Below are 25,303 nucleotides of genomic sequence, written 5' to 3'. Positions count from 1 at the left end.
TCTCCATCCGAAATGTAGTGGAGTAAGCAGAAAATAGAAATATTCCAGGAAAGTAAAGTTTCAAAAAACAACCTCAAAAGTGTATAAAGTACAGTACTTGAGTAAATATACTTAGTTACTTTCCACCACTGTGTATAATGCATAATGCATCGTTTGTGTACAATAGCATTTTTCTGCTGTGGAAGGGAGGCGCCTGTGCGCGTGTGCACGACGACATTGACGAGACCACGCACGTAGCTGTCAGTAGGAAATGCAGGCTGCTGGTGTTGGATGTACCCTACACCGCTGTGCTGGGGTGCATTAAACAAAGAAAGTCCTTTTTGTTTCAGAATGAAAATTATGCTTTAGAAGGTTGGCGAGAATTGTCGCAGCAAGTGCGCATGTCTAACTGAGGTAACCGAAACATTCGGCTAGCTAGCTAGGCTAACAGAAACAGCTATCGGCGCTAATGCTAATAGTTGCATTAGGCTAAACAAGCTAACTTAGCTTAGCTAGTAATTTAGACAGCGAGCTCGCCGATTGCAAGGCGTCTGCGTCTCCAGGTCCTCGCCCCCGTTCAGCGGTACCTGGTCCCGGGTCTCGCCCTTTTTCGTTGTTTCATTTCACCGAGGAGGTTGCGGAGCCGGAGCAGTGGCGGGGGGAGCGTACGGGTAGGAACCCCCCCTGGCTATCCAGGCGGACGGATCACAGTGACACGCCGGTTGTGGGTGAGTTGAGCAGCCGAGCTGAAGTTGCGGTTGACTGGGGCAGCGGGGTGGACAAGGCCGTGGACGCTGTTCGGCCAGGGCCTGGCAGCACTCAGGGAGGGAGGGATGGTGTTGACTATTAGCCACATCGCTCCTGTGTGCTGAATCGGGAAGTTGAGTCGCCTCGAGAAAGGCCTCGAGAGAGAGGATATGACAACAAAGTGTCTGGTGTTATTATCTGCTAGCATGAAACCAATAGCTGTCTGGAACCACCACGATACACAGATTAACCTGCTTTATCAGCAAAGTACTGGATCACGATGTTTTGTTGATAAAGTTAAATGTCAGTTCACTGTTATATCTGTAGAAGAAACAGATGTCAGCGTTTTTCTGGTGTGATGAGTTGTATGCTTTTATGTTTATCGTAAAGTAGTTTTACTGTAAACGATATGTGTGTGTGTATATGTGTGTGTATATGTATGTATGGATATATATATATATATATATATATATATATATATATATATATATATATATATATATATATATATATATATAGAGCTTGTTACATTATTTGCAGAAATAATACATCAAAAACATCACATTTGAAGTTACAAGTAAAACCACTGACAGTGGCTTGGAGTTATACGGCTGACAGTCTGCTGCTTCTCCTATTGTATTCTCTGATCTAATTTTAAGAAGAGGAACTCTGCGCTTATGCTTTATAGAAAACAGCTCAAAGATTTTCATACACTTTAGTCATCTGTTGCATCAAGCGTTGACCTTTTTAAAGTTGCCAGGGTCCTGACTTGTTGCTGACATGATTTGCATCTCTATCCTCTATATAATAAACGGTTTATGATCCAAGCTGTAGGTTTTATTTATTGACTGAACTGACAGCTGCTCTCTAGCAAAAGAAAACGGATGTCTTTCATTTTCTCTCAATTTGTAAAGGAGAGATCAGAGCTGCATCATGGCCGAACTCTTCACCCTATCCCCATCACCCCCTGCATTGGGTGATCCTCATGCAGTTCCATCCATCTCTCCATCCTCCTCAGCGCACCCTGCTACCAACAGCCCTGCTCCAGAGTCCGCCAAGGAGACCTCCTCGCCCAAGTCTTCCCTCTACAATGACAAAGCTATGACTGGAAACACTCCTGCAGCGCAGTCGGGGGGTTCACTCTTTACTCCCCCGCCATCCTTGAGTCCTCCCAAACTCACTGCTGAGACCCCCTTCGCATTATTGGTACACGAGGCTGCTCCACAGACGGAGGACTCAGCAGGGAAAGCTGCAGAGACTAGAGCTCATGTTATGAAGCAGGAAACAATGACCAGTGACCCACCAGGTGCAGAGCTCTTTAATACTGAAACAAAGACCCCGGCACTCTCAAGTGAGCCATCAGCTCAGAGCGAAGTGCATCAGGCATCCCCCTCTCCTGATCTCAATCCTGGTCCTAATCTCTACCCCAATGTGCATGTCACACACACTCCAAATCCTGTCATGGAAGATGGTCATTTTACAGCGGGACAACCCCGAATCGCTGCAGCTTCCAATCCAGCGCCTGCTCCTGCTCCTAATCCAGCGCCTGCGCCTGCTCCTGCAGAATCCGCCGATACGGCATCAGCAGCAGCTGAACAGGAGAAACCTCAGCCACTTCAACAAGCACAAAACCCTGAAAGTCAGCCTCCTCCCGTCTCCCCAAAGCCGGACACTCTCATTGAAGCAGGGCAAGCAGAACCGCCCAGCACCCCCACCAGAGCCGAACACCCCAGCCCGACTGTCCCACTGATCCAAGAGCCAGCCCCTGCCTTCCCGCTGCCCAAACCCCGGCCGGCCCCTGACACCCTCAGCTACCTAGAGTCAGCCAGCATGATGTCGGGGACGTTGGAGTCTCTGTCTGGGCTGGGAGAGGACGGCAGCTCTGTGGGCTCCGACTCGGAGGTCAATGGCATGGCTGTCAGACGCACGGATAAATATGGCTTCCTAGGTGGGAATCAGTACAGTGAAACAGGGTGAGTGTTATGACATCAACTAATGAAGCGCCCGTCCACTGTGCAAAATATTGATCACTGTGTGAAGTCATTATGTCTCATGGATAAATCTGAGATATTCTGAACTGAGAGATGGTTATTCATTGTAGCTGTTTGAAGAAGGGAAAAAAATCCATCTCTTTATTTTAAGCTTAATTTAGACATTACACTATATGCATTATGAGACATCATTAGATTATGGCCACAGAATCTGTTTCCACAGATAAATGTAAATCCTGCCTATCTTCCTTTTAATCGGTCACTTTGCTTCAAACATCTCATTCGGTCCGTCATCCATCTGCCCCAAAGGGATAGTCCTCGCCTTCCTGTCTTCTTCTCTGCTGCTCTGAACATGTCTGTTCATCCTTTATCTCCCCTTGGTCTGACTCAGATAATGCTGAGAGCGTTTTTGTGACTCAATGTGTACTGACTGTGTGTCTCTGTGGTGTCACCTCTCACGCCCATCTGCTCTCTTCCTCTCTTTTTCTGTCAGATTTTGCGTCTACTTTTTCTGACGAGCTAATTGCTCTTCCACTGTTGAATATAGATTGCCCGTCACTAGTGGCAGTGAATTCTGGTCAATGTTGTTCTGTATCTGATCAATTCATCATAACATTGTGCAAACTGATGTGAAACAGAGAGCGAGGTAATTCATTTGTGCAACGAGATTAGAATGTCGAAACATATCGTGGTGCAGTATGTAGAGGTGTGAAAAGAAAACGAGTACTTCCCACTTCTGTCAGTGATGGAGTCATTTTATATCGCTCACGTTATAGTGAAAAGGAAGTTCGAGTTGAAGTCGCCAGACAAAGGGAGGTGAAATGGCTCGATATGTTCCACAACTGGGATAAATGGATCAAACATCGCTTCCCGAAGGTACGCATCGGCCTTTCAGTTGTGTTTTTACGTATACTTGGATTGGTCATACTTGACATAATGCCTGAGCTGATGCCCCATGTGTCCTTTTTGTGCGTTAAAGGTGAAGTTGCGCTGCAGGAAGGGGATTCCATCTTCTCTCAGATCCAAAGCCTGGCAGCTGCTGTCCAACAGCCAAGAGCTCCTGGATGCCAACCCGGGAAAATTTGAGGTATCACTGTTACCATGTTTTCTTTTTATCAACATTTTACAATTTAGCACAGGCGGTGAATGGTACAACAAAAAAACATGAGGTCTGAGATTGTGTCAGTTCATTACACATGGATTCAGGCCTGAACTCGTCTCTCTCTCTCTTTCGCTCTCGCTCTCTCTTTGTATTCAGTTGGTTGTAGCAGTGTTCAGAATATTTAAGGACATTGAAGAAGCTTCAGTATTTTGGTTGAGTATCTGCCTCTAAGTGGGGACAATTGTAATGGGAAGTTGTGGCTGAGCCGGGCAATTTCAGCTCCAGGGGTGCTGAAAGGGCGCAGGCGCAGACCTGGCAAGCTGTAAGCCTCTTATCAGGACCGGTAATCCTGCCTGCCGGCCTATGTGTCCACGTTGGAGGGGGGGGGTCTGATCTGGGTCCCAGCAGTCTGCTTAGTGTTGTTTGTGTTGTCTGACTCTCAAATGTGTTTTCATACAGGGCTTTCCTGTCTAATCCACTGTGATGGCTAATTTGGAAACTGACTCCATGAGTTAATGAGAACTTTTTCTAAAACTTGTCTTTTTTTTTTCCCCTGCAGGAGCTGGAGAGAGAGCAGGGAGAAGCTAAATGGTTGGACATTATAGAGAAAGATCTCCACAGACAATTTCCCTTCCATGAGATGTTTGCTGCTCGCGGTGGCCACGGGTAAAAAAAAACAAACACAGGATTGACTAATCTGTTGCTGCATTAAAAAGGTTTACACTTGAAGCATAATTCATGCATCTCAAATAAGTTCATTGTTTGTTCCTGCAGGCAGCAGGATCTGTTCCGGATCCTGAAGGCCTACACCGTCTACAGGCCTGACGAGGGCTACTGCCAGGCCCAGGCTCCGGTGGCTGCGGTGCTGCTCATGCATATGCCGGCTGAGGTGAGACAGGTTCTCACACGTCACACGAGACTGTATCGTAGGTCAAATACCCGCTGCGTGATTTCACATGAGACAAAATAATCTCCAACGTGATTCCAGACCAGCGGGCCCTCGGGAAGACGAGTTAGCGTCAGTACGTAGCACACCACGCGGTGCGGTTCACGACATGTTTTTTGTTTTAAAGCGTGTTCGCGCTTCCTGTTTGTCGCTCTTCGCTGGACACATCACTTCAGAGAGAGTGGGCGTGCGAGAAAACGAAACAAAGCGCTAAATTAAAAATAGTAGCAGACAGCACACGCTGCTGATGCTTCATGAGACCAGACCGAAACAATATCAAGCGTCCGTGCTGCAGACAGGACTCGGGTTACAGCTGCTTTGCTCGGTCGACGTTTCTACAGCAAGTTAATTTAGTTCTACTGGATATATATGTGGTTAAAATCTCATCACAATATGATATTTTAGTTTCCATCATGTTCTCACAGACATTTTTTTTAAAGCTAAATTCACTGGGACAGTGGTTTCGTGTGTTTGGTTAGTTGGAGTGGGCTCAGCTAAAAACACCACACAGCAAATACTAAAGTGCATACCAAGCTCATGCGCACACCCACTGTTCTAGGTCCTTACCACGGTGCATGTATTAATACATCTGAATGTAGCAGTAAATCAATCGTCCCTTTACACAGAGAAATATCCCTTTGAGTGAACATGGAAGTACAAGAACTTCATAATTGTACATTTACTTGAGTAAATTTACTTTCCACCGCTGGCTGTGATGTATCAAAGTCAAAGTCAAAGTAGTCAAAGTCAAAGTCAAAGTAGCTTTTATTGTCAATTTCTTGCATGTCAGGACATATAAGGAATCGAAATTACGTTTCCCACTCTCCCACGGTGGAACATAAAGTGCAAGCACGACACATAAAACATAAAACACTTCCTAGGCTAGGTAAAGACAGATATCCTAGTTAAAACATATACTATACTACAATAAAACATTCAATACACATAGGGACGTTCAATACACATAAAAACGGGAAAAATGGGCAATTAATATAATAATGTATGTGTGTGTGTGAAAAGTGGGCAATTAATATAATATAAATATAAATATAAATAATAAATAATAAATAAATAATAAATATGTGCTAGAAGGTGTTTATTTGAACCACAAGATATTTTCCTAAACATAACGGCGTATGTATCCAAGGAGAGAAAGGCCCTGAAGGCACGTTGTCTGTGTCAATAAAGGTTTACAAAAAAAAAAGAGAAAAGCCGCAGCCATGCCTCCTCCTCCTACCGAAACAATATCAAGCGTCCGTGCTGCAGACAGGACTCGGGTTACAGCTGCTTTGCTCGGTCGACGTTTCTACAGCAAGGTTACCGCACAGACCTGCCTCATCGGACGGTTTGAAACCTGAGATCAGTCGGTCCCTGATGTAAACGGGTGTCTGCGTGAAGGTGTTCTGATCTGATGTAGTGATACTGAAGTAGCTGCAGGTTTTATCTCCTAATGACACAGTTGCTGGAGTGTATTTATCTAACGTTTCGACGCTGTTCTCTGTTTAGCAGGACAGGAAGTGTTGATATAATTGTTTTCATACATCACTATATATCTCCAAAAGAAGGAAGAAAGAGAAAAGTGGGCGTTGATGCAGTTATCGGTCTCATTATAACCTAAACTGTTTTCACAGCAAGCGTTTTGGTGCCTCGTCCAGATATGCGAGAAGTATCTTCCCGGCTACTACAGCGCTGGACTGGTGAGTGACAGAACTCTTTTGTCAGAACGTCCTGTCGGTTTTTCTCAGCTTTATCGACGCCGTGATTTCTGTGTTTTTAGGAGGCGATCCAGCTGGACGGGGAGATCTTCTTCTCCCTGTTGCGGCGTACGTGTCCGATGGCGTACCGTCATCTCAAGAAGTTCAAGATCGACCCGATTCTCTACATGACTGAGTGGTTCATGTGCATCTTCTCTCGCACCTTGCCGTGGGCCAGCGTACTGCGTGTGTGGGACATGTTCTTCTGTGAAGGTACCAGTCACATCCATATCAAACCAGCTGCTGTCTGTTTATATTTACCTCGAGTTGGTGATGAATTCTAACGGTATAATAAGAATTTGGATCAATATTTATACTTGCTGGAGTAGAAACGTTTTGCTCTCTGGTTGTAGGGGTGAAGATAGTGTTTCGTGTGGGAATGGTGCTCCTGAAACAGATGCTCGGCTCTGTGGATAAACTGCGGGAAGTACAGGGCATGTATGAAACCATGGAGCGTCTGAGGAACATCTCACCCGACGCTATCAGAGAGGAGATATTGGTACAGGAGGTGGGTGTCTCTCTCTTCTCGGACATAAACAAAAGCTGCTTCTGTTTTTACTCAGCGACACGAGGTGTGAGTCACTTTGTCCCGTAGTGCCCAGTCTAGTAATCATCACTTCCTCTGTCTGTCTCGTCTCATGTGTGGTCCAGATTATCATCCTCCCGGTGACGGAGTCGCTCATAGAGAGGGAGTGCAACGTCCAGGTGAGGAAGTGGAGGGAGTCCAGAGGGGAGCTGACTCACCAGCCCGGCCGCCGCCTCCACGGTACGAGGGCCATCTTCGAGTACAAGCGCCGCGCCTCCTCCATCAGCTCCGGCGGCAGCTTCTCCTTCCTGGGAAGCTCGATCCCGCCGCCGGGACCCCTCAGGGCCTCCTCCAGCCTCCTCTCACTCCCTGGCTTCCGCAGGTCCAAGGCTCCCTTCCACCTCCGATCCAAGAAGAGCTCCTTCTCGGGCCCCTCGGGGATGGAGGGCCTGACGCATCAGTCATCCAGCCCCAGCCATAAACCACCTATTCCTCCAGGGGCCGTTCAGAGGGCACCGGTACCCCACATTCGGAGCCCCTTAGTCAGAGGAGCATCTGGCTCCTCATGTGGGCCTCCTCAGGCCTCCTCCTCAGACACCTCAGCACAGGGCCCTCCCACCGCTTCGGCCCCGACACAAAGCACAGCAGCACCGCCCACCACTCTCCCCTCCCCTAAGATCGTCTCCGAGCAGATCACTCCCACCCTCCCCTCTCCGACAGCAAACAACACCCCGCTTCCGCCAATTCCAGATTGGAAAAAAGAAGCGGCGCCAGCGGCTGACGTCGCAACCGGAGAGGAAGAGGTGAAGAAGAAGAAGAAGAGCAGAGAAGACAAGAAGAAGGAAAGGGAAGACGAGAAGAAAACAATGAAGGAAAAGAAAGAAAAGGACAAGGCTGAGAAAGAGAGGCTCAGGAAGGAGAAAGAGAGGCTGGAGAAGGAGAAGAAGAAAGGGGGGAAGAAAAAGGACAAACGGGGAGGAGAAGTAGAGGACAAGAACGGAGCTGCAGCAGCGAGAGATTCGGCCTAGTTCCCCACTCGTCATTCCAGGATAATGAAAAGGGACGCGAAACAAAAAGAGGTCAGGGGAGCAAAAGACCCCCAGACACAGAACGAGTGATCAATACAAATACACGGGGTGGCTTCCTAACGCGTCATTTCAAAGACTTAATGTAGTCCCGGGACTATGGGGAGAAAACTGGATCATGGTTTTAACAGCACCTCGGGGGGCTTTTTGGCCCCTATGCTCAATGCTTTGTTTTTCACCAGGTTTAAGTCAGCTGTTTTTTCAACTGGAGCACGGACTGTGAATCACAGATCACAGTCCTTATTTCTTTTCTTTTTATTATTTTAATCCGATTGATGGCAGTCTCTCGTCGTGGACTCATTCGATGTCGGCGACAAAAAGAAAAGAAAACCTCTGAAGTCGTCTCAAACACAGGCACTGAAGGCAGAAATGCTGGTAATGTTGTTGAGGATGTATTTATTGTCATGTTAAATGTTGTGAGTGAGTGTGTGCCTTAGTAGTGTCGTGAAATGTGTTACTGTGTGTGTGTGTGGGGGGGGGCCTCCCTGTTTTCAGTCTCCCTCTAGCTGCTTCTTTTTTTTTTATTTATCCCAAATTCTTCTTGCAGTGGAATAAACCTGAAGCGGGAATTGGAGCGATGTACAAGGACGAAAAGAGGGAGAACATTAAGAATACAGCCATGAAGTGTTTCTGTCTCTGACAAAAGAAAACACCGGGAGCATTTTTACTATTTTTATTTAAATTGATTGTGTCCGAGGTTGATTTTTTTTGCAACATAATTGATAAACTGGTTGCGTGGAAACTTGCAATGCAGACCAAATCTATCAAATTAGTATTATTTTGCTTTTGACGAACAAAATCCTACGTACGTGTTTTTTATTTAGCCAAATTTCAGCATGGGTAACGAACCCACTAGAATGTGATTTCAGGCATCTTAAAAGAGAATGAAGGAAGATTTTTTTTTGCACTTGTGATTTGGTCACAAAGTAGCACTGAAGTGGACGTCGGTGACGTAGAGACGTCTGCCTGGAGGACCTATAGGAAGCCACTTGACTGGAGGTGCCAGGTGTGCCAACGTAGCATTAACCTCTCAACTTTGACCTTCGGGTTCTGGTGTATTTATGTACAAAGTGGTTAATTTAATCAAATATAGTATATTATGAATTATTATTATTTTGCATCCGAGTATTTTTCTATGCGAGTAAGAGACACCTGGTTGACTGGAACGATGGCCGACTACGCGGTGTGGTCGCAGGGGGATCATTTTGATTTATTTTCTTTGCACGCCAAGTCCTCTGCTTCTACACGACAAACACGACGCACGTCTTCACTTTTATTTAAGTTTTTAAGTTTACCGTCACTGTTGGCGAGGTCAGCAAAAGGTTCACGAGTCTCCGGTTTAATGAAGCGCAGTATTAAATAGACTTGAGTAGAAAGAACAAACCGTGAGATGATTCAGGCAGCATTTTTGGGAGTTGAAGGTCTTAATCGTACTGTATAATATACTAAGAAGTGATTCTTGAGCTTTGAACGGTTCTTTAATTGGAGATCTTGAGTGTGTCTGTCTCACCAGGTTGTGTTGTAACATTCATGATGACTTCTGGACTAACTCCCTAACCTATTTACACTCAGTGTTCTGTACTGTATTTATGCATACATTCAACCGCACTGAACCCCATCAGTATACGATGAATAGTGCCAGGTAGTTAGTGTAAAAAAAAGCAAACATTGATGCTCTTTAACTGTACTGTTTTTGTAGTTGAGGATTAGAGGGACTTTTGTGTAGTCAACTGCGTTTTCATTGTTTTTCACTTCAGGTTTTTACAAGCCCCCCCCCCCCCCCCCCCCCCCCCCCTTCCCTTTGACACCGGTGCATTCACAGGCACAGATTAGTGTCGTGTTGGTGAGGATAACCTGGACTCATCTATGCAAACCCGCCTCCATCACGACTGTTGATGGTGTGCGGTGACAGCAGCACTGCTTTCACCAAACCGATCGCGAGGATCTGTTTGGTGTCTCGTGGGAAGAAATGGATTTTGTGCTGCAGAAGGTTTTCTTTCTGGGCACACTATCTGTCTCGTGGGCTACAATATTTCATGAGCAATACATCCTCGCCGCTCATGTCTTGGCGATAATGTAATGTCTCTTATTTCAGAGGGCTTCGAGATGCCTCGATGATCAAAACGAATAATCTCGCTAAGCTTGTGGAGTCAGCACTGCAACATCGAAGCCCGTTTCTATCAGGTCCGTTGTGCATTTCTGCAGCGATCCCGAAAGCGTCGTTCTTGATCGAGGATGACTTCCCACTAATGCAAATGTTTTAAGAAGCGTCTCCGCTGGTTATGTTCTCCCCATGCCGTTACATCTGTTGTGTTTTTAAGTTTACATTGTCACTCTCTGGCGAAAGTGAAATAAAAATCATATAGCTAATTGAATTCATTCCTTCAGATCTACAACTGATGTATTTAATTGATGATGATGATAATGACATTTGTGCTGAGTAATAAACCATAATATATTAAATCATCTTGTTTTTGTCTTTCTCTGTGTTTGAATGTGGACGATGTAATAGTCGTGATGAATTGAACCTTGAGATCTGCTGTATTATTAGAAACATACATTTTGATGCATTTATTTTTAACCAGCATTCATTGCTTTAGTCATTTATGTATATGAAGCTGTGGATCAGATTTACATCTCGGGCTCTTATTTGTACATCCAGATGTCAAGACGCTCCACTAGATGTCGCTCTATATTCAGGAGGGATTCTGATATTTACTCCACCGGACTGGGTTCCTCGCACAGAGCCACTGAACAGAGACACTGTTGTACAAAAGCAAAGAGATTTTATTCACAGTTTGTCCCTTTTTATTTTTACAGAGGAAAGGCTAGGAAGAGTCCAGCTTATGGAAAAAAAGAGGATTTAATGGTTGCAGGAAGGAGCAGAGGGAAAGAAATCGAAGACTTGAATGTTTTCTTTCGGCCCTTTCTCTCCCCTCCTTCAATCTTTTTTTTTTTTGTTCTTTTTTTCACCTTTCAAGGAAGACAAGTTGTCGTCACTTTAAGGAGGCAACTTGTTCCTTTCTAACCTGCAACTGCTCCCCCTCCTCTCCCCCCTTTACACCCTAGAGGACGTCTTCAATATGTAGAATGAGGTCCTCTCACTGTGTTCTCCCCCCCCCCCCCCCCAGCAGTACACCTGTCTTCTCAGAGGGACACAGTTCATGCACACACCTCGTGGACGTGACAGGACAGACAGAGGTATAGAGGTGAGAAGACAGAAGACGGTTGCAAGGAAAGAGCAGGTTTTTGAGAAAAGTTTGTGGATGGAAATGATGTTACAGAATCCTTTTATTGGAGATCGGCCCTATTCCCCATAAGCAAACATAGACGCCCCATGGGCATCAGCCCTCTCATGTGTCATTGTGACAAGTCTTTGGTTTGACCACGAACGGCTGAGCACATGGGTTTACACAGAAGGTGGGCGAGGAGGAAGAGGAGGAAAGAAGAGGGCAGGGAAGGCAGAAAAGCAAAGGGATTGCTGTCTTTTATGTCTTCTAGCTTTCTCTTTACTCCTCCTTCTCCTCTCCGTGTGTGATGACGTAGCAGATGTTCTTGTAGTCTACGTTGCCGGCAACATCTGGGGGGAAGGCGGACCACATGTTCTTGATCTGAGGGAGAGAATGAAGGATGGATATTCAGCATGGCGTTAGAATGTAGCTGCACTGATATTCTTCAAAAGAATGCAGCATGTTTTTGGGATACCGGTCAAGTTATCCACTCGCTGTTACAGAGAGCTCCCACTTGAAAGAAGCTTATTCTACGAAACCGTTTCGTTTTTAGCCCAAGTAACACTTATTTCGAATATTTTGAATTAACGAATTGACGCATTAAAAGCAAATCTATATGTTACAGGTGGATGATTGTCTGACTATTAGTGCTTCAGAATATGTTGAATATAAGACCAGTCTGCCAAAAACGTGCAGTTCTGCAGTGAGTTTACCTCCTCCTTGCTGAACCTGTCGCACTGAGTGGTCAGGAGCTCCTCAAGGCTGGAATGAGTGAACAGACAAGATTTTGGGTGTCAAACAATGAATTGGACATGCGTGAATAACGTTGAAATCGTTATTAAATAGGTTGCTCACAATTCCTTCTTGATGCTTCCAGTAGCCTCGGGGTCCAGGACCTTGAAGGCGGTAAGAATAACGTCCTCGGGGTCAGCACCTGACGAGGACAAGACAGAGAGGTTAGTTAACCCTAACTACTAAAGAGTAATGCAAAACTATGAAAAGGAGACCCAAAACTACCAAAAAGATGCTGAAAACGAACAAAAAGAGATGCAAAACAACGACAAGAGATCCAAAACACCCTTTGCATGTCTGTGCCCAGGGGTCCAGTGTCTCATAACCCCATTGTGGGTAAAAAGCCCTGCATCCAAATCTTAAAGAACCTATTGTGCATATTATAATATTTTTGGATCTATTGATATGTAAGCAGCCATTTAATGTTGCAGTTGGCCGCAATAGAGCTTATTTGAACCACTTCCGACACTGTTGGGTAGTTTACTCTGTAAGAATGCAGCATATGTTATAAACTGACGAAATGTTTTGCATATGAAATCTTAAAAGTAACTATTGTAAATAAATACAGTTGAGTAAAAAGTACAAATTTCCCTCTGAAACTTTGTCGAGTCTAAAGTAGCAGAAAATGGAAATACTCAATTACAAGTACCTCACAATTATACGAGGAAGAGTACTTGAGTCCACTGTCGACTGAATGTCTACATCGTAATGTAAATAACGTAAAACACTTTGGGAGAAAGAGTTGTTGAAAATGAGACGCCCACCCTTCAGCTTCTCTCCGAACATGGTCAGGAAGACGGTGAAGTTGATGGGGCCGCTGGCCTCCTTGATCATGGCGTCCAGCTCCTCATTCTTGGTGTTGATCTGGCCTGAACAGGATCCAAAAATACATTTGGATCAGTACAAGAGACCATGAAACAAGTAGCCACGCACGCTTTTCCACTGTAGATTCATCCCAACAGCGCTCACCCAATGAAGCCAGCACGTCCCTGAGGTCATCTTTGCTGATGATGCCATCTCTGTTCTGGTCAATGATTGTGAAAGCCTACAAAGAGGAGAAGCAGACTGTGTTTATCACTTGAAGGAAACACTTAAAACCGATGAGGTGAGACCTCTTTCAGGGACTCTTCTGTCCTCACTTGTGACGCAGGGCTTTACCAATGCTGTCAGAGGATATTGTGCAAGAAAAAGGCTGCACCCGAAAAGTCCACTCTGACTGTGGTGGCCTTGTGGGGTGTGGGTGGGAGGTGGGGGTGAGGGGGTGAGGAGGGGCTGGGGGTGCTTAAGGTAGCCCCGAGTCTTTCCTTACATGTTCAGTTGGGAAAGCATCATTAGGGAACAGCTGTCTGATCCACTCTGAAACGTAATCTCTTGAACTAGAACTCATTCCTCATCTCTCCCCCTGCCTTCCTATTTCTTACTCTCTCTCTCTCTCTCTCTCTCTCTCACACACACACACACACACTCACACACACTTGCCCTCACTCTGACGTATACGAAACACATCCCTGCTATCTTTTCATCTGTGCAACGTGCTAAGATCACCGCAATCATCGTGTCATACATTCCCAAAGTGGCACTGAAGGAAGACGCCCATATCACTTATCGCAGGAGGCATGTTTCCTCTGTCGCCAGCACATATCCGTTGGCAACACATTAAAAACGTCGACACCATCTTTATCCAATCTCTTGGCAGCAGGGCCGTTTCAAATCTAATCTGCCTGACCTTACTGAACCCCAACACAGACCCTTCACACGTCCTCTTTTCTCCTTTTGGTCTGTCTCTGCTTTTTAAATGACGTTAAATAGAGATTAAACACGCATGAAAACATCAACTGTCCTCTTTTCTTTCCTCACATTTTCTGATCTGCATCACAACACAGGTCCAGTTGTTCTGCTGGGCCTCGCAGCCTTCAGCCTTAAAAATATGTTTGAGTGGCAGCTGGGAGTTTGGGGGGGGGGGGGGGGGGTGTCAATATGTGGGGAGCTTCAAATGGTGACAGATATTTTTCAGAGCTCCTCCTAATGACATGTGCTGATTGAATTGTCAGCGGAGAAGATAAATAGCAACTGCTGTGAAAATGGATCCAAGAGCTGATTTGGTCCAAGAAATGTAACTGAAGTTAAAGCAGCTTTAATTCAGGCTCTTTACATCTATGTGTCTGTCCATTAACGAGGAAACGCAGACGTCGGCTGCTCCCTGATGCTCATACAGTAGAAAACGAGGCGCTCCTGCAGCCACGGAGTGTCGCTGTGTGGCCGGACGAACCTCACCTCTTTGTACTCCTGAATCTGGCTCTGCTCAAACATGGAGAACACGTTGGAGGAACCGCTGTCTCCTGCTGCCTGCCTCCTCTTTGCCCTCTTTGGTGCCTGGGGGACAAACACATGAGTGAAAACCTGAAGAAAAAACTCACAGGCATGCTACTGAGTTCCAAACCTTTTTGGCTTGTGGCCCCTAAAGATTAAACGATGTATACGTTCACATACATCCACCAAAAATAGGGATTTACTCCTATGAACATCTTTCATTCCCATTGTTTCATTTGAGTAATTGTTAGAAGCCAAAAAGGGTAAAACTACAAAAACAGATGTCAAAATTGTCCCTCAGATTTCTGTCAAGAGGTCATAACCTCCAGGTTGAGAACATGAGATGCACTTGGGTTGTTTTGTTATCCTCCAGATGTTTGAGTTTCGCATGCAATCTGAAGTGCAAACTAGAATTTAACAACCCAAGCATCCTTAAAACTGCATCAACAACTGCAATTATCCAGAAATCCACAAAAAACGATTCACTGGAAGTGATGACAAAGGCTCCCATCTCCTTTAAGTTAATATTATTTCAAGCTGCCACAAAAAAAAATGCGGATAAGAGTTAATCCATGGGGTTGGTTTGATATTTCCATCAGAAGAGTGCAGAGATGTGGAAAACCTGGTACTCACCATCTTGAGACGGTATGAGTGGAGGTTTGGCTGATCAAGGAGGAGAAGACAGTGTGAAGCCGCATTTTACGGACATCCCCGGAGGCTTATATACCCCGCCGCAGGCCGGTCTAACTTTAGCCACAGCCTCAAGTTTGGATGGGGATAAAAAGGAGAGAGAGGGTGAGCTGGAGAGAGAGAAGGGGGGGGGGGAGAGAGAGCAAGAGGATGGTCAGGGATGAACTGATGGCTAAAGGGAAGGAGACAGCATGGCGGGGGAGCGTATCACCTTACAAGAGATCAGAAATAGACCCAGGAGTCTTGGAATTAAGTAAACCTGATAGCTGGGGGACCATATTGCAGGTCTGCAGTCCCACGTGGACTAATAAGGACATTCGGTACATAGATGCTTGTTGGACCGGTGGACACTGTCCCTCCACCCTCCTTCTGTCCACCTCCATCTGCCTGCAGAGAGGAGCAGCGGCCACTGGCTGACTTTATTTTTGGTTTGTGATGTCCATTGCTATATTACGGACTGAAGCGTTCTATACGCTCAGCAGCCGATGCAGCTCTTACCCTGTATGTGCACAGCTCCGCGCGCTAATTTTAAGTTGTAATGATGCTCATGCTCAATGATCAATGATATGATGGAGGAAGCTCAACACCGGGTATCAATTTATGATCATCTAATGTATCATCTCATCTAAATATCTCTTCACACAAAACAAACAAGATGGAAGAACGAATATTTATAGTTTGTCTTTGAAAAACTGCACACGGCGTTATTTAAAATAACTGGGGTGAATTTGAAAATCTATCTTTGGATATGCATGCTCACACAGAATTGTGTGTGTATAAGAATACATTACATACTGTAACTTCCTGATGCATTTTCCTTTTTTCCTTTTTTACCTCTTATTCATTATAATTAATTTGGGGTATTGACATAACGTATTAATCTAATTAATGACAATTAACTAGATACAAAAAGAATATAATTACAATTTAAGTCGTAAAATTTCACCAATCTCAACTTTTAAAAGTACATAATTAGTTGTTACGATTCAAAGTTTTGATTAAATGTCATGAATTAAGTTAAATAACTGAGAATATTCCTTAAAATCATCATTTTTTTCATTAGCATCATTATCTTAGACTGTGGAGGCAAAAAACAATAAAAGCAGAATTAAATTAATAAAAAAGCCCTGATTTAGAAGATACTCCAAAAATATATATAAAATACAATTCACCGTGTGCTATAAGATACAAAGGCAGCAGTGGGGGAATTACGAAGATCTAAAGTAAAAGTAACAGTTCAACAATATAAAAATACCAAGAAAAAAGTCCTGCATTCAGTAAAAATACAGTAAGATCAGCAAACTGTACCTAAAGTATAACAAATTCTCTTATATCTGACATTATTACATCACTGTTGCAGCTGGTTGAGGTGGAGCTACTTTTACTTTATATACACCAAAAATATTACAAAAGTCATTCAAGTGTCAGATCATCTCATTTCACGTGTTTTCTTTATCAATAATATTTGATGTAAAAGTTGGTTTCTTGTGTGTGTTTCGTTTTTCTTGAGGACGAAGTGAGTTTAGTCGTTAACTGACAGACAAGTGAAAGCACCATTGACCTCTGACCGTCCTGCTTTCTCATCACTACAAAGGTGTGTGTTTGGTCGTGAACTCTTTCCCACCTGTTTGACCCCCGACCCCCCCCCCCACACACACACACCTCTCCCGCCATTCCTCCCCCTTAAATACACGGGGATTACTCGGCAGGGTGATAGCAGCTGCATTCCCAGAAGAGCATAAAAGGGACAGCTGACCTCGACCAAAATAGCTAAATAAACTGGACAGTCTGCCAATGCGCCGGGCCCTGAGAACGAAATGCTTTCCTTCATTAGCTTTTTCAGGTTTCAGGTTTCCAAATTTACCTCAGAGATAATCTGCTTCCATTTCATGAATAACTTTGCTAATCTTCTGCATTGGAGGACTTTATTTCTGTTCCCTGTCTCAGCTCTCTGGTCGTGATTGTTTGTTTCCACACTGATGGTCTGTTCGTCATGTCTGTTTCCTTTACTTTGGTGTTAAGGACATCCAGAGCCGACGCTATAGCCGTCAGACCTCCCCTTGTGTTGCTGGCGACCTATGACCCCAGGTTCACGAGCTCATTAACACCTCCTTACAGGAATGAAATATGTTCTGACGTTTTAAAGAAGAGGTGCAATCTTAGACAGATGCTCGATCACATGAATATATGTCTTAGACTTTGGCTTTATATTCGATATCAAACAAAACCTCTAAAATGAAAAATCTTATCTAATAATTATTGATCCACCGAAGGGATATGCTGCTGTTAGAGCAGCACAGAAACAGAACGGGTACAAATCAACATAGAAGAGAAAATGAAAGACAAGAAAAATGTAAATAAAATAATAAGTTTGAGGAGGAAAGGAAAATGTGTTCTATGAAGACATTTTGTGAGAAGAAATAATAGCTCTCTCTCTCTAAACTCCTCGATATTCCTGAAATACGATTTGGTACACGATATAATTCACAGTTATCATCATGAGAATAAGCTGTCACAGACCTGTCTGCTGCTGCAGTTTGCTGACTTGACAAGTGTTTCCATACAGATGTGGAACACTTTTAGGATCATTGCTGTCACGTGACGCGTGTCGCCACGCTCCCCTTTAGCCATCTATCACTTTTTAGGTGGATGGTATGTCTGTCTGTAGGGTCAGGAATGTGTCTGTCTGTAGGGTCAGGAATGTGTCTGTCTGTAGGGTCAGGAATGTGGAGAAGCTCCCAGCTGGTCCTATGGAGGAACGCAAGCTCAGCGAACCTTTGTGACATGTCAGATGTCAGGGAGTTGTATATAATATTCTGTTTGAGGACCTACTGGCCTCAGGTTGCCCTGTTTTGTTATTTGATTCCATTGTGCTTCACAAATCAGCATGCAATTGATTTTAAGAATAGGTCAGAGGTCAGATTTAGCTTTTTTTCAGTCTGCTGGCATTGAACTTGGAGGAGGCTGACTATTAAGCTTTTTAAAGTTACACATATTTTTTTCACTCATGAGCAGTTGTTTTGTCTAATTAATCCAGTTGATTCAATTTAAATTACAATCAACCCTGTTGTAGTGAGCGGATAACTTAATTAAAGGCCCCGTCAATCCCCCAAAAACAGCAGCTGCATTATGTTTGTCTCTACATCATAAATCACTGTGCTATTCCTGAGTAAACCAAGCTGCTTTCACTAGGTGTTTCCCTGCAGCACACTCTGCCTGCAGCGCCCTCTGCTGTTCACCCTCCTCCACTGACGTCACAGATCTAGGGCTGTGGAGAAGGGCTGTTGCGTGAAATGGAAACCTCTTGTGTCACATTCATTCTCTCCATCCATCTCTTCCAGCCACATCCCCCGGTTCCTCCTTCTTTGCCTTTTACCTGGACACCAGACACATGGATGGTTTACTGAAGGGGCCTACTGGGCACAAGCCCAGGGGCCCATCAGGTTAACCCCTTTCAGCCATCTTCACCTGCTCACCTGTTCCCACTTTCCCTCAGCAGCTCTGCAGCTCATAAACCAACCCCTTTCACCCCGTCAGTTGCCAGATTGTCAATGCTGCTTTGTTTTATTGCGTTTATTGCCGCTGTTATTTGTTTTCCTGTCACCTGGACCGACATCTGCTACCGTGTTACCTTTACCTGCACTTTTCCCCGCTCAGTTGCTGTAACCCTGTGGACTCAATACTACTTCTGTTTGGACGTGGCAGTAAGATTCCAACAGACATTGGAGAGCAGCCGGCAGCGGAGAGGAAATGGATGCACAGACTGCGTTTCAAAATGAAAGCCCTTCAAAATCTCATTCGTGAGCTAACTTCAAATCACATTCATGATTTCACAAATTTCAATTTATTACCTCTTCCCAAGACCTTCCTATCACCCTAACCCTAATCCTGATCCTAATTCCACAAATCTCAATTTATTACCTCTTCCCAAGGTCCTAGATACTCGGGACTGATACCAAACCAACTGCAATGACCGCTTTAGTGGGGGTAAAGCCCACTTCCAAGGCTCTAGGACCTGAGGATGAGGGTTGAGGTTCTAGGACCTTGGGAAGGGCATTTCCGTGCCTTGTGGCCACACCTAGTTATTTTTCGGCCCCCTCCAAATTTTGAGTAAAGTGTAACTGGGAAGGTTGTAGACACTTGTACTTTCCACGGCGTATAAAGGAGACAACACCCTTCTAGGTTGAGTTGGTTTTAACTCAACACAATGTTCCTGAAGAAAGATAGCTTTCCAAAGGACCTGCAGACTGCTTGCTTAACATGCTGAATCAGGTCATGAGAGGGAATGTAGCAAACTTCACAATCTGGACTAAAAACAATTTCTCATTGTATTTTGTGCATCAGAATGTTATTTTATATGACATATGTATGGCTCAACCAACTAATTATGAGACATTTCAGTCAACAATTTTTATTCTTCATGCAATAAAAAGGTATAATACTATTTGCTTAATACTGCATTAGAGAGCCTTTCTATGCCGTAGATACAAACGGGCATCATTTGAATACTATACCGCTCAGGAGGGAAATGTACAGAAACATCTGCAATGCAATTATTAGCAGGTGTGCAGGTTAAGTAGCAGAACAAACAAGGATAGAGAGACTTTTTCATGGCTAACGTTTTGACAAAATGTAAATTGTAAAATTTGTGTCATGATTTCTTGTGAATCTTCCAGTAACGTTTTCTTTTATGCTCTCAACTAAAAAGTAGTTTGTTTGTATCATAGGATCTTGATCGACAGAATTGATATACTATATATTGAATACTGTGCTTAACACTGCTTCAAACTGATTCTTCATGAAGTATTTTTATACCATGGATGAAATGATCATTTGCACCATGTAAATAACTGCTTGTTCTTTGATGCATGCCATGGACACTTTGGGATCAAGACAAATCTAAGATAGAAATGATCTGAACTCATATGAGCTGGAGGAAACATTGAGCACATTTACAGGTGTCTGGGCCTCAAACTCGATGTTCTGAAATATACAGTTGAACCCACAACACTTCAGGTTCAGTTCCTTTTTGACACGCATTCTTTCACTTCCTCTTAAATGGAAGTGAGATGTAGGTTTTCTTTCACCCCAGGTCGATGAGATCTCCATCAATGTGTTCCTCTTCAATGTGTTCCTCTTCTGCTCGTTGACTCCTCCGCCATTCCTCTCTCGCTTTCTTCACTTCCTGGCCATAATAATCATGAAGTGTGCTGAAGTCCTCGAGTGGATTAAAACCCACCAGAGGCCATTCGCCATACAAAGGAGCCGGTCCATTGAGTGGTGTGACGTGAGCGTTTCTCCTGGGCCACAGTTTAGGAGATTTTTTAGCCACTGCTTTGGTGGGTATTGACGGTGCTTGTAAAACAGTGCTGGCGCTGAAGCTTCTGCCCTCCCTGACCTCAGCTGTTGGCCGCTGCACAGGGAAGGAGAAGTTGGTGGTGGACTGCTTGAAGAAGGAGCTGTGACGGGACTCACCAGAGCCTCGTTGCTGTTTAGCTTCTGCAGATGGAAATAAGCATATATTAACATATCTATACAAGCACCTTTCGCAATGGAAACGTTTTGGCGGAGAAATCACACTGTTGTTTGGGTGCAATTAGTGGCCAGTTTAGCTTAGCTTAGCACAACAGGGAGAAACGGAAAACAAAAACAGTCTACCAGCCCCACTAAACTGACTATGTCTCACTGGGAGGATGCAAGTCCAGACTGCTCCTGTGGTGTTCCGCAAGGGTCGTTCCTCGGCCCCACCCTCTTCATTATTTACATGCTCCCCCTCGGTCGTGTCATCAGCAGACATAGGATGTGTTTCCACTGTTATGCCGACGATACACAGCTCTACATCAAAGCTGCCCCAAGCCCCTCTGCAGCCATGTCACGTCTCACCGCCTGTCTTGGGGAGATAAAGGCGTGGATGACCAACAACGTTCTCCAGTTAAACAGCAGCAAAACCGAAGCCCTCCTTGTTGGCACTCCACACCAGGTTCAGTCATCCTCCATAACTCATCTCACCTTCGACGGTCAGGTCATCCCCCTCTCCTCCACAGTCACCAATCTGGGAGTTAGGTTTGACCCATACCTGACCTTTAATGACCATATAAAACACCTGTGCAAAACCTCCTTTTATCATCTCAAAAACATCTCCAAACTCCGCCCCACTTTAATCCTGTCAGATGCAGAGAAGCTCGTCCACGCCTTTATCTCCTCAAGACTGGACTACTGTAACTCACTCTTCACTGGGATCACTGCCAAGAACATCCAGAAGCTGCAATACATCCAAAACAGCGCTGCCAGGATCCTGATGAGACTCCAGAAGTATGAGCACATAACACCCATTCTACACTCACTACACTCCTACCTACAAGAACTCATCACTCCCCAAATCTCCACCCGCACCCTCAGATCATCAGACAGCTCGCTCCTCCGGGTCCCCAGCACCAAGCTCCGCACCATGGGCGACCGGGCCTTTGGCTCGGCAGCTCCACGCCTATGGAACAGTCTCCCTGACCATCTAAGGGCAACACAGACACTGGTCTCTTTTAAGACTGGCCTAAAAACCTTTTTATTCAGGAAGGCGTTTCTGACCTGAATCACTGTCAGTTATTTATTTTGTGTTTCTGTTCATTCACTGTTTTTTTATGCTTACTAGTTATTTTATTATAGTTTGTTTTAACTGTGTTTTAACTGTGTTTTAACTGTGTTTTAACTATGTTTTAACTGTGTTTTTTTACTACGTTATTTATGTACTGGCTCTGTGGCACTCTGAGATTTTTCTAAGGAAAAGTGCGTTACAAATAATATGCATTATTATTATTATTACTAAAGGTATCCTACATTGATTGTTTTACTAAAAATAAAGTTTAAAAACAATTTGCAGTTTTACAGGGGATTATGTGCTTGACAACAATGTTGGCTGGGAGCTGTAACTTCCTGAAGTCTCTGCTTGTCACCTTGCAACCGCTTAAAGTACATAACCAACTTAAAACGGCATCATGGTGCTGGTAGGCGGCTTTCCTTCACGTTGGCCAGAGCAGGATAGTTGTTTCCCCCTGATTTGATTATTTATGCTAAGCTAAGCTAACTCTCAGCTGGCTGGAGCTGGTTGCACTGATTTTATCATATAATTTACCACCAGAAAAATAAGTCTAGAAAAGACAAAAGTTATGAAAAAGGCACAAAAACCCATAAACTGCAGTCTATAGAAATGTATCTTGGCAGCAGGAAACAGAACACACCTTCATACTGCCTCCCCAAGTCTCTCACCAGCAGGGAGAGGTAACAGTGGCTGGCTGAGAGCAGAGCTTTCACCCAGCTCTCTTGAGTCTGACCATCCCCTGCTGCAAATCTGTAGCTTTTGAGTCCCGGCCCTTCAAACACCAGGGAAAAAGCAAACTGTACATCGGACTCAGAGCGCCGGACTGCACATCCCTCCAGCACGATGACACCCAGCAGGTGTCGGTCAGCGGGACGCTCCTGGTAGAAAAGCAGGTTTGCCTTCAGGACAAACCAGCGCCGCTGGTAGGTGGCATTTCTCTCTTTCTATGAGGAACGTTTGTCAAAGTAAAGCGGGATTATTACAGTATCCTCCAATATTCGCTTGATGGTGTCTGTCTTTTGTGTATTCAAACCTTTTTGTAGAGATATCCCTCTTTATCTACTGGGGAGGTGCATGAAAGGTAATGGGTCAGAATCTTCTCATGGAGCTTCATCCCAACACCTGAAGAAGAGAAAGTGCTTTTATATGCAGAATGTAAAATACAAAAAACTGCATGACATGTGTCAGAACATATTCCAGAAATAAAGACTTGATTTTACTGTAATTACAAACCATTATATGTTTTCTATTCATTTCAATCCGGTAGATCTTTGAAGTTATCGTCTAACTCTCCTCACAGTTCAGGTTTGAAAGCAGCAGCCGGCCCATGAAGGTAATTATACACTATAATAAGTTTAATCAAGCACTTTATCTTTATTGTTCCACTATTTTTAAACTTTTGTTGGACTGTAACTTACTGGCTATGTTAGCTTCATGCACAATCTGCATTTGTTCTTCATGCAATCGCTTGTGTGCGTCCATGAGTGAGTGAGTGTGCACCACTGTGTCTGTCCACACTAATCTCGCATTCTGCTGCAGCAAACTGCATTATATTTTATATTTTGGGCGGCCAGTTATGGCTGCATACTCAAGGACCTCTCATCATTGTAGTGATTCACATTTTCCTTCAATCATTTTTAGCTTATGACCCTCTTTATATTTGGGTCCCATCGTCTTGTTCCACATATGTTTGATTCGTTATTAGAGACGTTTACCCTCTAAACTTCTCTGATGTTTTCATTTGAATAATCGTTTGAGGTGTAAAGTTACTTAAAATTTACCCAAGAGAACTTTGTATTTTCCTCTCCACCCCTCAGATTTATCTTGTGACCCTTTATACGTGACTGAACTACTTCACTCATATTCACCCGCCCGCGCTCTCAGGTCACAGAACCACTTTGATGAAAAACGAGTACTTTTACTTTCGATACGTAAAGCACACTTTGCTTGTAATACTGCTACACTCTTGCTTCTTCATGGAGTCTTTTGTCATTAACACAGTGGTACTTTTACTTCAACTGGAACATATTCTTGAAATCCAAGGCAAGGCAAGGCAAGGCAAGTTTATTTGTATAGCACATTTCAACAACAAGGTAATTCAAAGTGCTTCACATAAAACCATTAAAAGCATCAAAACACAAGGCAAAAGAAAAGGAGATTTAAAAACAATTAAAGAAAGAAAAATCCAGGATTTTTATAAACTAAATATTGGTTGAAATGATCAAGCAACCTAACAAAACGTTTTCACTTTCCTTTTGAGTTCAATTCAGTTACTATTATCATTATTATTAACACGAATAATTAATAATAATAGTAGTATTAGGATATCATTTTGAGGAAATTACTATTAATATCCATTCGGCTTTGGATTTAAAACCAGTGTTATTAAGTGAACTAAAAGCCAAGACCATACTGTTACTCCAAATACACTTAATCAATAGCAGTCAAATCATACAAGTTGTAATTAATAACGACTGAAGTTATAATGATCGTGACAGTAATCTTTTTATGTCTCATCCTTCTTCCATATAGTTGTTGTGACTCAGACAGCAGTGATGGAATAGAAAACAGTGACTCAGACTTACCTCTGCCAATGTTGAATCCCTCACAGGGTCACTGTCTTTCCATTATTCACATTTACAGATATCTTCTTCGTGGTCCTCACCGGTCCTCAACATGAAGCCAATTGTTCTCTACCAGTTCGATGCATCCAGAACCAGACAATGTTTGAACATATGGTTTCAGGTTACTACCACTGGTTCTCCCTCGGGTGCGAGAGGACGAGCGTTGAAATATAAATAACTCGACCCACTTCCTTGTAACAAAATCCTGACATATTATATTCTCTCTCTCTCCTCTCCGCTTGAGCCGACCCTGAGCTAGTGGATCAGCCGAACCGAGCAGTCACCAACAACAACTGCTACCTGGAAGTGAGATGCTGGATGTTGAAGTGGAGGTCTGATGTGTTTGCTTTGGCTCTCTCACTTCTGCATTTTAAATTGCTTTTTTTCAAACTTCAGATGAGTTTTATTTGAATCTCTGGTGGTGTGTAGAGCAAAAGTCCCTTAGATGGGTGATTCTTCAGGGAGATGTGCAGCTTCTTTTCAGATATAATGAATAATTGTTTCTGACAAAATATCAGTTGTGTCAAATTCCCTTCTCTGCTTTTAAAGCAATGCCATGGCCGAACGGTCGCTCTCTCTGTTATTCTCTATATTGGAATAAGTGTTGTAAAAATTAAAAGTAAGGAAACATGACCTCTTGAAAATGGGCTGCTACATTTTTGCCAGTTGTATTTATTTTTGACACACACTTATCCTTTTCATCCTCGAGGACCTCAGGGAATTCAAAATCTAAAATAGTCAAAGGTGAAGAGATTTACAGGGATTTACATTCAGTGCAGCATGTCTCCACAGACTGGATCAGGGGCCGTAATAAACCGAAGGTCAAAGGTTGAGTTCTGTGTCCGTGTTTATGTGTTGAATTCCTGCACACTGTCATTGCCTTTGAATATCTATTTATTTAAGAACAACATTTCAGTCATGGACATTGGTCATCA

General features: G+C 43.9%; 3 protein-coding genes across 3 annotated transcripts; 1 reads left to right on the top strand and 2 right to left on the bottom strand.

Moving 5' to 3' along the window:
* The first annotated feature begins 544 nt into the window (after positions 1 to 544).
* tbc1d10b (TBC1 domain family, member 10b) lies at positions 545 to 11,120 on the top strand. The gene is made up of 10 exons (XM_079281997.1): positions 545 to 707; positions 1,641 to 2,699; positions 3,494 to 3,593; positions 3,697 to 3,804; positions 4,379 to 4,485; positions 4,594 to 4,708; positions 6,397 to 6,462; positions 6,543 to 6,732; positions 6,873 to 7,027; positions 7,171 to 11,120. The coding sequence occupies exons 2-10, from the start codon at positions 1,660 to 1,662 to the stop codon at positions 8,071 to 8,073; spliced, it is 2,784 nt and encodes a 927-aa protein (XP_079138123.1). The 5' UTR covers positions 545 to 707; positions 1,641 to 1,659; the 3' UTR covers positions 8,074 to 11,120.
* On the bottom strand, positions 10,897 to 15,245 carry mylpfa (myosin light chain, phosphorylatable, fast skeletal muscle a). Its single transcript, XM_079281998.1, has 7 exons — positions 15,096 to 15,245; positions 14,427 to 14,525; positions 13,122 to 13,197; positions 12,917 to 13,021; positions 12,216 to 12,294; positions 12,074 to 12,122; positions 10,897 to 11,741 (listed from the first exon to the last, which is right to left on the bottom strand). Exons 1-7 carry the CDS (start codon positions 15,096 to 15,098, stop codon positions 11,640 to 11,642), a joined length of 513 nt encoding a protein of 170 aa, XP_079138124.1. The 5' UTR covers positions 15,099 to 15,245; the 3' UTR covers positions 10,897 to 11,639.
* A 4,990-nt stretch (positions 15,246 to 20,235) lies between these two features.
* pheta2 (PH domain containing endocytic trafficking adaptor 2) lies at positions 20,236 to 22,861 on the bottom strand (the record flags this gene model as incomplete). The annotated part of the gene is made up of 3 exons (XM_079281568.1): positions 22,778 to 22,861; positions 22,385 to 22,688; positions 20,236 to 20,651 (listed from the first exon to the last, which is right to left on the bottom strand). The coding sequence occupies exons 1-3, from the start codon at positions 22,856 to 22,858 to the stop codon at positions 20,236 to 20,238; spliced, it is 801 nt and encodes a 266-aa protein (XP_079137694.1). The 5' UTR covers positions 22,859 to 22,861.
* Between the last annotated feature and the right edge of the window lie 2,442 nt (positions 22,862 to 25,303).

Source organism: Melanostigma gelatinosum (assembly GCF_949748355.1).
Source record: "Melanostigma gelatinosum genome assembly, chromosome: 13".
NCBI lineage: Eukaryota > Metazoa > Chordata > Actinopteri > Perciformes > Zoarcidae > Melanostigma > Melanostigma gelatinosum.
This window is presented reverse-complemented; position numbering and strand designations above follow the sequence as displayed.